Source organism: Danio aesculapii, chromosome 2 (assembly GCF_903798145.1).
Source record: "Danio aesculapii chromosome 2, fDanAes4.1, whole genome shotgun sequence".
NCBI classification, from domain to species: Eukaryota; Metazoa; Chordata; class Actinopteri; order Cypriniformes; family Danionidae; genus Danio; species Danio aesculapii.
The window spans coordinates 48,421,470-48,435,147 of NC_079436.1; the positions used below are offsets into that span (position 1 = coordinate 48,421,470).

Sequence of the window (13,678 nt, forward strand, 5' to 3'; positions counted from 1 at the left end):
ACGTAGGCTGAAAAGTGCCCGGATGTGAGCGAGCGAGCTGACAGCAGCAGTTCCGCAGCGCATATTTACTACTATGTACACGGACACTTCGTATACATGCTTATTTAAGGATTTTAAAGGAGCTTGAATGGTTTATGGAACATAGTTTTAGAATGTAGTGGTAATTAATTCTGCAAAGTTCATTAGAATTAGATGATCGTTTCTATTTAGGACATTTTAGTATGTGCGTCGATTACACAGGACTCTCAAAAACTTATTTTTTTTAAACAAAATAAGTTTAATGACTTATATATTTATATACATCATATTTATGATATTAATAAAGTTCATTAGAATTAGATGATCATTTCTATTTAGGACATTTTAGTATGTGGGTCATTACTAGTGCCAAACGGAATCTGCGGACGTTTTTTGCTTTTTCTGCTTTTTGTTAAAAATCTGCGGATTTCTGCAGAATTATTTTGGGAGTATCATAACTAAAACCTTAATATGTAAACTAAAAAATAATATCTTTTTAACTTTTATTTAATGTTTAAAATGCAAATCCAATTAGATTCACTTTATTTGGTAAACAAACAAGTCTCTCATTTAATATATCTACTAAAAGACAGAAAATATTACTTTACAAACTGCATTGTACATAAATCAGATGAACATTTTCACATTAGTCAATAATTTTACTGTAATTAATTTAAAAAAACAATAAATATAGATTTACACACATTTACTCAAGTAAATAAACAGAACTAATGATGGGCTAAAAATCTGCGGATTTCTGCAGAATTATTTTGGGAGTATCATAACTAAAACCTTAATATGTGAACTAAAAAATAATATCTTTTTAACTTTTATTTAATGTTTAAAATGCAAATCCAATTACATCCACTTTATTTGGTAAACAAAGCAAGTCTCTCATATAATATATATAATAAATCTACTAAAAGACAGAAAATATTACTTTAAAACTGCATTGTACATAAATCAGATGAACATTTTCACATTAGTCAATAATTTTACTGTAATTAATAAAAAAAAACGGAATAAATATAGATTTACACACATTTACTCAAGTAAATAAACAGAATTAATGATGGGCTAAAAATCTGCGGAATTCTGTGGAAAATCTGCGGAATTCTGCGCGCACAGATTCCGTGTGGGCCTAGTCATTACACAGAACTCAAAAACTTTGAAAAATCTCAAACAAAATAAGTTTAATGACTTATATATTTATAAACATCATATTTATGATATTAATAAAGTTTATTAGAATTAGATGAACATTTCAATTTAGGACATTTTGTATCATAACTAAAACCTTAATATGTGAAATAAAAAAGATTATTTTTTTACTTTTATTTAATGTTTAAAATGCAAATCCAATGATCCACTTTATTTGGTAAACAAAGCAAGACTATATAATATATAATATATCAAATAATATATATCTCTACTAAAAGACAGAAAATATTACTTTAAAACTGCATTGTACATAAATCAGATGAACTTTCCGCATTAGTCAATAATATTACTGTAATTAATTTAAAAAAACTGAATAAATATAGATTTACACAGTTACTCAAGTAAATAAACAGAATTAATGATGGGCTAAAAATCTGCAGAATTCTGTGGAAAATCTGTGGAATTCTGTGCGCGCAGATTCCGTGTGGGCCTAGTCATTACACAGAACTCAAAAACTTTGAAAAATCTCAAACAAAATAAGTTTAATGACTTATATATTTATAAACATCATATTTATGATATTAATAAAGTTCATTAGAATTAGATGAACATTTCAATTTAGGACATTTTAGTATGTGGGTCATTACTAGTGCCAAACGGAATCTGCCGACGTTTTTTGCTTTTTCTGCTGAGAATTTTGTTATTATTTTGGGAGTATCATAACTAAAACCTTAATATGTGAAATAAAAAAGATTATTTTTTTTTACTTTTATTTAATGTTTAAAATGCAAATCCAATAATCCACTTTATTTGGTAAACAAAGCAAGACTATATAATATATAATATATCAAATAATATATATATCTACTAAAAGACAGAAAATATTACTTTAAAACTGCATTGTACATAAATCAGATGAACATTTTCACATTAGTCAATAATTTTACTGTAATTAATTAAAAAACTGAATAAATATAGATTTACACACATTTACTCAAGTAAATAAACAGAATTAATGATGGGCTAAAAATCTGCAGAATTCTGTGGAAAATCTGTGGAATTCTGCGCGCGCAGATTCCGTGTGGGCCTAGTCATTACACAGAACTCAAAAACTTTGAAAAATCTCAAATAAAATAAGTTCAATTACTTATATATTTATATACATCATATTTATGATATTAATAACGTTAAGATTTTCAGAAAATTGTATTGTGTCATATCTGAAGACATTCAAGTTGTTAATTACGATTGTTTTTCTACCTCATGTTTTGATATTTTTGTCTTTTAATCTGTTACAGACATAATGATTATATTAGATAAATGAATATATAAATGAATGATCATTAAAAGCATCAGCACTGTTTATTAGATGAAGTGAAAAGGACACGTCAAAAGAGTTACACACCTCTAGCCCCCAAACTCTTAGCCTACTCCTTATCACCCAGATCTGAAACTAAGCAAAAGAAACATCTTGTGTCACGCAAAAAAAGTGTCATTCTGAGAATGGGTACTTATAATATTGCACTTTAAAGAGTTTATCATGCGTGTGGGTAGAGCAGTGCCCCAGAAAGTGTCAAAACAAAAAGGAAACAATCTGTATTTTCTCTGAATTGAACCGTGATCCAATTTGTGTCGTTTACCACTTGAACTTGTGTGTCTGCGAATGCATCCTTTTTCAAATCAATTACATTTTCATCAATTACATATTTAACAATGTTATTTATAACACATTTTCAGTCCAAGAGAACATTTATCAGTATACAAAACTTAAGATTTTCTTTTAAACATTTTAAAGGGTCACGAAACACCAAAAACTTGAGATGTTGACAGTCATATATGTGTAAAAACACTATTGAGGAGAACTCAAACCAACTGAGTACTAAACCCAATAAGTTAAGGCAACTCAAACTGTTTAAGGAAACCGATTGCTACAAACCATTTAATTAAAAAAAACTAATCTATACGAGTACTGTGAACTTACTTTTTTAAAAACTTAAACATATCAAAGTTGCAAAATGATCTCCCAATACAATAAGACACAATAGATCAGAGATGCCCAAAGTAGGGCCCACGGGCCAAAGTTGGCCCATTGTAATCTTTGATTTGGCCCACCATCCCATCTGAGAAAAAAATGAGGATGGGGCGAATGCCTTTAAAAGAGATTGTCTTTTATTATTTGATATAACCTTTTGTTTCGTTTGTTTGTTTTAATGCTGAGTTACCGAAAAAAGCATGTATCAATTAAATGTGGTAAATGAATCTGATTTTTAAAATGTAAATGGTGTCTCTCGTAGGATAGAGGAGTATGCAGAAGACATCGGTGAGCAAATCAAGAAAAAAAAAACATGTGTAACTCCATTCTGTTACCAATGAGATTGTTTTTTGTTTTTTTACTGTAATAAGTTCATTATAATATGTAAAAAAAAATACTGTATTAGTTAATTTAAAGCAATGTTTTCTAGTTATTTTAAATATTATTCAATAAATTAGGAAATTACGCATGGTAGTAAAAATATCTCCAGTTTCTATCATTTAATTTTATTTTTAATAGGAAAATAAAGCTAATTTGGAATATTTTCATAATCCGTAAAATGTATCACTTAAAGTCTCATAACTGGCCATCATTTAGATTTTATTTAGCACAATTTGTATTCACATCGTCATTTTTAATGCTCCTTTTAGAGTGACTGATGTGCGTGTACACTCAACAAAATGAAGTTTGTTGTTTGTTCAAACTTCTTATTTAAAATGAGCTGAATCAACACAATTCATGAAGATTTTTTGGGACCACTTAATTGTTTATGTTTAATCAACTTCAATGTGTAAAAACTAATACTTAACTTAATTTCTTTATGTTGTCCCAACACAGAAATAGATTGTGTAAACACAACATTTTTTTTACAGTGTACTGAATAAAATTAGGTGTCATGGTGGCGCAGTTGAGTAGCACGATGTTCTCATAGCAAGAAGGTCGCTGGTTCGAGCCTCGGCTGGGCCAGTTGGCATTTCTGTGTAGAGTTTGCATGTTCTCCCTGTGTTGGCGTGGCTTTCCTCCGGGTGCTCCAGTTTCCCCCACAGTCCAAAGACACGTGGTATAGGTGAATTGGGAAGGCTAAACTCTCCATAGTGTTTGTGTGCAAATGAGTGTGTATGGGTGTTTCCCAGTGATGGATTGCAGCTGGAAGGGCATCTGCTGCCTAAAACAAATACTGGATAAGTCGCTGTGGCGATCCCAAATTAATAAAGGGACTAAGCCAAAATAAATTTATGAATAAATAAAAATAAAAATAAGGTAAATAAACATACAATGGATTCACTCACTTTTTAAAGTAACTAATCGCTTTTTACAGTGTACAGCAGTGTAAAGCTAAATATTTCTTGATTTTACTGCTTTACATTAAAAATACTGAACTATTCTTACAACAAAAGAGACTAAAACTTGAGATGCAACACTTGAGAAATTATGAATTATTCTATTGTTGTATCTTGTATGTAAGAGTATTTTGTTTAACTATATTCGAACATATCAAAGTAGCAAACAGATCTCCCAATGCTATAAGACAAAATACAAGACAGTCAATGAAAATGTTGTGATATCTGCAGTTTTAATCATTTATTTTTATTTTTAACAGGAAAATAAAGCTCATTTAGAAAATTTTCATATTCCTTGAAATGTGTTTATCATAAAGTCTCATAACTGGCCATCACTTGCGGAATGTTCATTTTGTATGCTTTTTTATAGTGTGACTGATGTGCATGCACACCCAAAAAATGTTGGGGTCACACAATCTATTTCTGTATAGGGACAACATAAAATCTTCTCCTAAATCTTCATGAATTGTGCTGATTCAGCTCATTTTAAAGAAGTAGTTTGAACAAACAACAAACATCATCTGTTGAGTGTACACGCACATCAGTCACACTATAAAGGAGCATACAAAATGACGATGTGAAAACAAATTGTGCTAAATAAAATCTAAATGATGGCCGGTTAGGAGACTTTATGATATACTCATTTTAAGGAATATGAAAAGTTTCCAAATGAGCTTTATTTTCCTGTTAAAAATAAAATAAATGGTTGAAACTGGAGATATCATGACATTTTTACTGATTGTCTATTGTGTCTTATTGCATTGGGAGATTGTTTAGCTAATTTGATATGTTTATGTTTAAAAAATGTTTGTATATAGTTAAACAAAACACTCTTTCAGATACAACTAAGAACTTCTTAAGTGTTGCACCTCAAGTATTAGTCTCTTTCGTTTTAAGGATAGTTCAGTATTTTTTTGTTGAAAAGCTGTAAAACATCAAGAAATATTTAGGTTTACACTGCTGTACACTGTGAAAGGAGATTAGTTACTTTAAAAAGTGAGTAAATCCATTGTACGTTTTAAGCGAATTTACCTTATTTGTATTTATTCAGTACACTGTAAAATATGTTGGGTTTACACAATATATTTCTGTGTTGGAACAACATAAACTGAAGTTGATTGAACATAAAACAATTAAGTGGTCCCAAAAAATCTTCCTAATTTTAAATTAGTTTGAACAAACAACAAACGTCATCTGTTGAGTGTACATGCACATCAGTCACACTATAAAGGAGCATTAAAAATGAAGACGTGAATACAAATTGTGCAAAATAAAATCTAAATGATGGCCAGTTATGAGACTTTATGATATACTCATTTTAAGGAATATGAAAAGTTTCCAAATGAGCTTTATTTTCCTGTTAAAAATAAAAGAAATGGTTGAAACTGGAGATATCATGACATTTTTACTGATTGTCTATTGTGTCTTATTGCATTGGGAGATCTTTTAGCTAATTTGATATGTTTAAGTTTCAAAAATGTTCGTTAAACAAAACACTTTCAGATACAAACATAAAAAAATACATTATTTCTCAAGTGTTGCATCTCGAGTATTAGTCTCTTTCGTTTTTAAGGATAGTTCAGTATTTTTTTGTTAAAAAGCTGTAAAACATCAAGAAATATTTAGGTTTACACTGCTGTACACTGTGAAAGGAGATTAGTTACTTTAAAAAGTGAGTAAATCCATTGTATGTATTAAGTTGATTTACCCTATTTTTATTTATTCAGTATTGAATAAATTTAAATAAAATAAGTTAAATCTACTTGGCGACGCAGTGGTGCAGTAGGTAGTGCTGTCGCCTCACAGCAAGAAGGTCACTGGTTTGAGCCTCAGCTGGGTCAATTGGCATTTCTGTGTGGGGTTTGCATGTTCTACCTGTGTTCGTGTGGGTTTCCTCCAGGTGCTCCAGTTTCCCCCACAGTCCAAAGACATGCGCTATAGGTGAATTGGTAAGGCTAAATTGTCTGTAGTGTATGAGTGTGAGTGTGTGTATGGATGTTTCCCAGAGATGGGTTTCAGCTGGAAGGGCATCTGCTGTGTAAAACATGTGCTGGAAAAGTTGGCGGTTCATTCCGCTGTGACGACCCCGTTTTAATAAAGGGACTAAGCCGAAAAGAAAATGAATGAATGAATGAATGAATAAATCAACCTATTTATTTTACTTTATAAAACTTATATTACTTATTATAAAATGGACTACACACCGTTAAAACTACCTGTGATAAGTCAACACTTCAAATATGTAAATTAGGTGTACCACAAGGCTCAATATTGGCACCACTGCTTTTCTGTTTGCACATAAATGATCTCCCTGAAAGTTGCAATAAGGTTGGTTGTCAAATCAGATGATATAATTACTTATATAACAGCAGGAACTTCACAGAAGGCTGCAGAAATGTTAACCAAGCAACTGATCTGTATTTCCCAGTGGCTGCAGGACAATTGTTTAACTCTAAATTACAACAAAACATTTTCAAAGTGTTTTTCGTTAAAAACAGCACTGGATATTTAAAATCCAGAAAGACCAAAAGGAAATCCGGGAAGTGAGTGAGATGAAATACCTGGGTGACATTATAGAATCAAAGCTTAAGTTTGATGCCCATATTAAGAAAATGTCTGAGACTATTAAGACAAATTTAAACTGCTTTCATATGATATATAAGACCATATGCAGCGCAAATGTTTGTGCATGCTATGATATTATCATATGTCTAATTGTACAATAATCTGAGGTCAAGCGTCTCAATCAGTTGTTAAGCCGGTAAGGTCACTTTACAAATAAACTTTAATGTAATGGATCAGAAACCAATAAAATGGCAATAAAATTGTCAAATTCTTAAAAAATATAACTTAAGTTTTTTTTTAAGTTTTCATGTCTAAAAACCATGTTAAAACGCATACATGGTCTTGCCCCTAAAGTAGTCTGTGAGTTGGTACATAAATTCAGCAGTGATGGGGCAAAGACTAGAGGGGCAGTAAGTGGAAATTGTAGAATCTGCAGATGCAGAACCACTAAGGGTCAGTCATCCTTTTCAATGAAAGGTCCACGTCTATGGAATGCCATGCCGGTTGATTTAAAATTACAATCAGAACTCCCAGTTTTTCACAGTTTTTTCTGTAAAGCTGAAAGAAAGGTTGAAATCTTCACAGCAATGTAAACATTATGTATTATTCTTTCAGGTTGGTCAGGTTTACATTTCTCTTTAGTATGCAGATTGACCAACATTTTAGGTTTGTGGCTCTGTATATATACAGTTGAAGTCAGAATTAGTCAGAATTATTAGCCCCCCTGATTTATTAGCCCCCTAGTTTATTTTTTCTCCCAATTTCTGTTAAACGGAGAGATTTTTTTTTTCAACACATTTCTAAGCATAATAGTTTTAATAATTCATTTCTAATAACTGATTTATTTTATCTTTGCCATGATGACAGTAAATAATATTTGACTAGATATTTTTCAAGACACTTCTATACAGCTTAAAGTGACATTTAAAGGCTTAACTCGGTTAATTAGGTTAAATAGGCAGGTTAGGGTAATTAGGCAAGTTATTGTACAACAATGTTTTGTTCTGTAGACTGACGAAAAAAGTTAACTTAAAGGGGCTAATAATTTTGACTTTAAAATGGTTCATTAAAAATTAATAACTGCTTTTATTCTAGCCAAAATAAAACAAATAAGACTTTCTCCAGAAGAAAAAATATTACCAGACACACTGTGAAAATTTCCTTGCTCTGTTAAACATTATTTAGGAAATATTTAAAAAAGAAAACAAAAAAGAAAAAAAAATCATAGGAGCTAATAATTCTGACTTCAAATGTATGTACATGTTTGTTTTGTTGTGTTTTTTTCTTGTTCAGTTTGTTTATTTAAAAAAAAATTAATGTAAAGCCTAACCAGGGACGAGGGCAGAAAATTTGCTTTATGCTATATACCCAATGTACGCAACATTGGTTGTCTTTGTATAACAATGTCAAGTGTATTGTCCCTGTTAAATAAACAAGCAAATAAAATAAATAAAAAAAACTTACAATGGATTTACATATTCCTTAAAACTGGCCGTCATTTAGATTTTATTTTTGCACAATTTGTATTCACATCACATGTTTAGTCCCAACACAGAAATCAATTGTGGAACCCAGCATTTTTTATACAGTGTAGTCTCTGTTAATACGAGCTGACAAAAGCCACATGCATCATGTATGTAAATGAACTAAACTGTCACCCTACAGGGTGTGTTGACTTCCCAAATGCATTTGATCTCTGCAAAACCATATATGATCAGCGAATACACTGACTGTGAGAACATAAAGTAGCCTATACTTACAGGCTAACAGGAAGATATCAAAAAAGTACCAGGCTCGTGTCTGTTAGCAAGGATGTGGTCACAGGCAAAACCTCTGAAAACAGAAGTGCTACTAACTACAGTTTTCTTTATAGCATTTGAGGGAAAGTATCTCCAAAGTGAATCTGGTAAGCATATACACTCCACATTTAATTTAATTATGTTTTATGCATTTCAGGTTTTTTTTTGATGAAGCCGCTTTCAGTAAATGTAGTCTGGATGTAAGTTTCGATGCTTGAAAACTGCTTGCAGAAATGTTGTCTGGCTGTATGATCCATAGCTAGTCATATATCAATCTAAAGACCACAGGTTTGCTTTGTAGTGCAAAGGTGGGATAAAACCATTTTTCATTTCATTCATGAGAGCGTTAGAATTGGTGATTTAGAGCACCAGACATGGTTTCAAGAGAGATTCAGCCCACATGTCTGAAAGAGGGAAAGAGTGTGGTTTATTGACATGAGTCTCAGGCTAAGATGAAGTGAAGATGATAGAAAAGCCTAAAAGGTTAAACGAGACAATGCAGGCGTGAGGGGAAAGCTTATGGCTGTATAAGAAAGATAATGCATGAAGAAGAAAAAAAAAAGAGACATCCGTCAGTTTGTCCTGCTTAGGTCACATTTAACGGACTTCGCTCTTGTGGTTCTTGCACTTGACTTTGAGGTACAGACTTTACAACTATCCTAATTTGTGTGGGTGCTGAGATGAAAGCAATGTGTGTGTGTGTGTTTTGTGAATCCAAAATGGAGGGGTATTTTGTAATTTCATTGTTACACATTCATGTTTTTTTTTCTTTTCGTTTATTAACGGTTATGTTTCTTACCAAAGATTTCCTTCATGTGTGACTAAACCACAGAAAACGACATCCAGTTTGACTCTAGGAGAAATGCTATTTTGAAGTCATCATCAGAAAGGGTAAGATTATTATAATACAGCTTCAAACAATTCAAAGAATGCGACTAAAATATCAATCATAGCAGTTGTCCGTTCCTCATTGCTTTTTTTTTAATAAACCTATTTAAAACCAATGCACATTCATGTTAAACTTTTGAAGAATATATTCATCATTCTTTATAATTGAATCATTCAGAAATTGCAGTTATGATATAGTTATTATTATTAAAGTTTTAATTTTGATTTAGAAGAGTTTGATGCAACCAACTGCAGCGAGTTATTTGTAATTATTTAGCTAATATCTGACTTTAGATCAAGCGAAATCAGTTCTGTTTTCTAGAATTTTCCTTTCGGCTTTGTTTCGATAGAGCCGTTCCCATTACAAATAGTCTACAAATAAACTGATACATATTTTTGAACATGTGGAAACTTGTTCAAAGCGAAAAAAAGAATTGAAACTTAAAGCCTCGTGAAGACTTTGATGTGTTGTGAAACAATTATAGTGAGAAATGAGTTTCAAATCAACTGGTACTTACTAAAATTCTGCTTCCTGTCTAGTCAAAAAGATATTTTAACAAACCTCTTTTCCCAGACGTGCACCTGAAAATAGCTTAAAATTTGGCACATTTTTACCCTTTTAAATGATTTTAGAAAGACAAGTATGATTTCTATGTCATTAGAGTTGGTGTGCTCTGCAGGTAACCGAGCTTGACAATCTACCAGTGGGACAAAAAGTTAGACTTGTTGTATATTTAGTAACTTAGACTTACCATAGCATTTATGTACTGCAACTCTCTGATGATTTGAACTGCTTTTTTATTTTCACTTGTAAGTCACTTTGGATAAAACCTAAAATCTGGTAAATGTGAAAGTTTGAGCAAGACAATTAAAACATACACAAAAAGACTTTTTGCATTCACAAAATTCACTGATCAAGGGATTTTAGAGTTACTCTTTTTATTCACTTACACATTCTGAAATTTAAACAAACCATAAATAAGTAAGAAGGCTAGCATTGGCATGCAAGAAAAAAAATAAACGTAACACTGATGCTTACAGTCCTTAAAGTGACATATTCTTCATACCTCTCTCCTGCCAGATTCAATATGACGAACTGCTCAACTGAAAGTGTGGACACTTTAACAAAGAAGCTGGATTTGGTGATTTACGTGCCCATCCTGGTGTTCGGCTTGGCGTTAAACATTATGGCCTTGGTGGTGTTCTGCAGGCTGCTCCGAAAATGGACAGAGTCTTCAATCTACATGACTAATCTGGCACTGATGGACCTGCTGCTGCTGCTTCAGTTGCCCTTCAAAATGCACGCAGCGCACCACGAGTGGGCAGAAGACAAGAAGTTGCTCTGCTCCTTCCTGGAAAGTCTTTATTTTGTGGCTATGTATGGTAGTATCTACACAATTGCATGCATAGCACTAGACCGATACTTCGCCATAAACTACCCGTTTCGTGCCAAGCTGTTGCGCTCGAAAAAAAACGCCTTGATTGTTTGTGTGTTCATCTGGCTGTTTGTGATGGCAGCCACTTCACCCATTTACACCTTCGGCAGAGAAAAGACTGGTAATTTTACATGTTTTCATGGTTTTTCGAATAAAGGTTGGAGCACTGCACTAATTGTGTGCCTGGAGGTCTTTGGTTTCCTGTTGCCTGCCGCAGTACTGGTGGTTTGTTCGATTCAGAGCATCCGTACACTCAAAGCCTCAAAAAGCACCAACCCTAAGAAGCAAGCTGGTGTGAGAATCATCTATAGCAGCCTCGCTGCCTTCCTAGTGCCCTTCACTCCTTGTCACGTGGCCATATTTCTCCAGTATTTAGTCCGAAACGGCCACATTTTAGACTGCAAAAAGAAGCAGGACATCGCTCTCTTCATACAGGTCTCCATAAACATTGCAAACGTGACCTGCTGCTTGGACGCACTGTGTTATTATTTCATCGCCAAGGAAGTTCGATCCACCAAGGATTCACTCAAACTGTCCATTAGCAGAGGCAGAACCACCAGCAGCTCAGATGTCTGATGAGCCAAATCCATTATATTATACTTTCACAGAGTGTGTTGATGGTCTTCCAGTGGAAGTAAAGCCACGGCCACAAAATCTTGTACATTAAAAAAGTCCACATTGCAGTGATGCTTCAAGCACACATCGCAAAGGAATTCAAAGGAAAGCATCATTTTGGTCACCTCAGGAATTTTACCAGACTCACCCGAATCCAGGGAGAAATGAAGCAAATATTTTGCCTTGGCACTAAATTCCAGACCATGTGGATTTCTATTGAAATTGCTGGATTTTACAAAAATTGCCATACAACTGTAAATGTGAGCAAGCCTTAGGAAATGTCCAGCAGTGATTCAAGACTGACTTCCTAGGTTATTGAGGTTTGGCAAATACATTTTGGACATAAATGGAAAATTATTTGTTCCTCTCATTCTAGTTGAAGTGATAGCTCAAATATGTAAAATGCTGTATTAACTTACTCATCATAAGAGTATTACAAAACTACATGGCTTTTAAATATTGGGGAATATATTTTGATAGCTATTTTGGTCAATCAATTGGTTTGGTTTCCACTTGTCTTCAAAATATCTTACAAGAAACAATGCAGGTTTGGTGAGTAAATTATGACAGTATTCAATATTCATTTCTTGAATGTACTGTTCATTTAGTTTAAAAAGCGTATACAACTGAAGAACAAGCATGAACAGAACATAAACTTTACATGATTTTTAGCATTACATATTGCAAATCTGGCATTTAGGCTGTATGGTATTTCAAAATCACGATCTTAAAAATCCATTTGTAAAATGTAAGTCTAACTCCCACTAAGACAACACTCATCGGAAACTCTGCCATCATAAGCCAAAGGAGCTAAGTCAAGCACTGTTTTCTAAAGTAATTCAGCATCGACTGTCAGGAAGAAGTTCACTGGTTGCAGCACGTAATGGCTGCAAATGGGACACTTGCAGGAATTCTTCTAGAGCCTCAAATGAGAAATAGGACTTTGGACTTTTGCAAGTAATCGACAAACCTTCAAACTCTGCAGGACCAAGTGAGTATGAAGTGTGTCATTTGGGTTTGGGACAATAAATCCTATTAAGGTATTTCTTCCCCTCAATAAATTTCCTAAGTACACAGTTTTGTACTTTTGTTTTCTTTTATATACTTTTTTTTTTGCTTAAAATCAAAGCTGGTAATGTTGTAATCTTCCTTGTACCTGGTTGTTTGGTGCATGGCCTATAACATTTGGTTTGGTTTATAACATTTAATAAGGCCTTTTAAAAAACTACATGGGACAAATAATTCATATTAAAATAATTCTGGAAATGGCACAGTTGAAAAAGTGGGCTAAAATGTTTTGCTTTGTTTGTTTTTATGCATTTGTTATTGAAATTAGCACAAAGTAGGCTAAATGAGGCCAAAGAGACTATCAGCAATTATCTGTTTATCTATTGTCTGCATTTATTCACAAAAGCTATTTAAATTAAGGGATTTCATAAAGACTGGAAAAGTGACAGGAAGTCAAATGGTGGTGACGTCTACAATTAGGATTTTACATGTTGTATGCAGGCTTCACAGTTCATAAAACCTTCACATCATGCAGGAATCATAAACATTTGGTGGTCAGAAATGTATTTTCTGTAATAACCCCAAAAGCCAATAATAATAATAATTCATTCATTTTCTTGTCGGCTTAGTCACTTTATTAATCAGGGGTCGCCACAGCGGAATGAATCACCAACTTATCCAGCATATGTTTTACACAGCGGATGCCCTTCTAGCTGCAACCCATCACAGGGAAACATCCATACACTTTCATTCACACTCTTACACTACAGACAATTTAGCTTACCCAATTCACCTCTACCACATGTTTTTGGACTT

The 13,678-nt window shown here is 32.9% G+C and overlaps 1 protein-coding gene across 2 annotated transcripts; it reads left to right on the forward strand.

Annotated features, from left to right (window-relative positions):
* The first annotated feature begins 8,913 nt into the window (after nucleotides 1-8,913).
* On the forward strand, nucleotides 8,914-12,198 carry LOC130237169 (G-protein coupled receptor 55). Of its 2 annotated transcripts, none has more exons than XM_056468032.1 (3): nucleotides 8,914-9,022; nucleotides 9,720-9,806; nucleotides 10,885-12,198. In XM_056468032.1, the coding sequence occupies exon 3, from the start codon at nucleotides 10,892-10,894 to the stop codon at nucleotides 11,813-11,815; it is 924 nt and encodes a 307-aa protein (XP_056324007.1). In that variant the 5' UTR covers nucleotides 8,914-9,022; nucleotides 9,720-9,806; nucleotides 10,885-10,891; the 3' UTR covers nucleotides 11,816-12,198. The 2 variants fall into 2 exon arrangements, with proteins under 2 accessions (XP_056324007.1, XP_056324016.1); XM_056468041.1 differs by lacking the exon at nucleotides 8,914-9,022 and adding an exon at nucleotides 9,508-9,554.
* Nucleotides 12,199-13,678: the final 1,480 nt, after the last annotated feature.

Bases quoted from the DNA above. Each gene is read 5' to 3' on its own strand.
- LOC130237169 (XM_056468032.1), top strand. From the start codon at position 10,892: ATGACGAACTGCTCAACTGAAAGTGTGGACACTTTAACAAAGAAGCTG.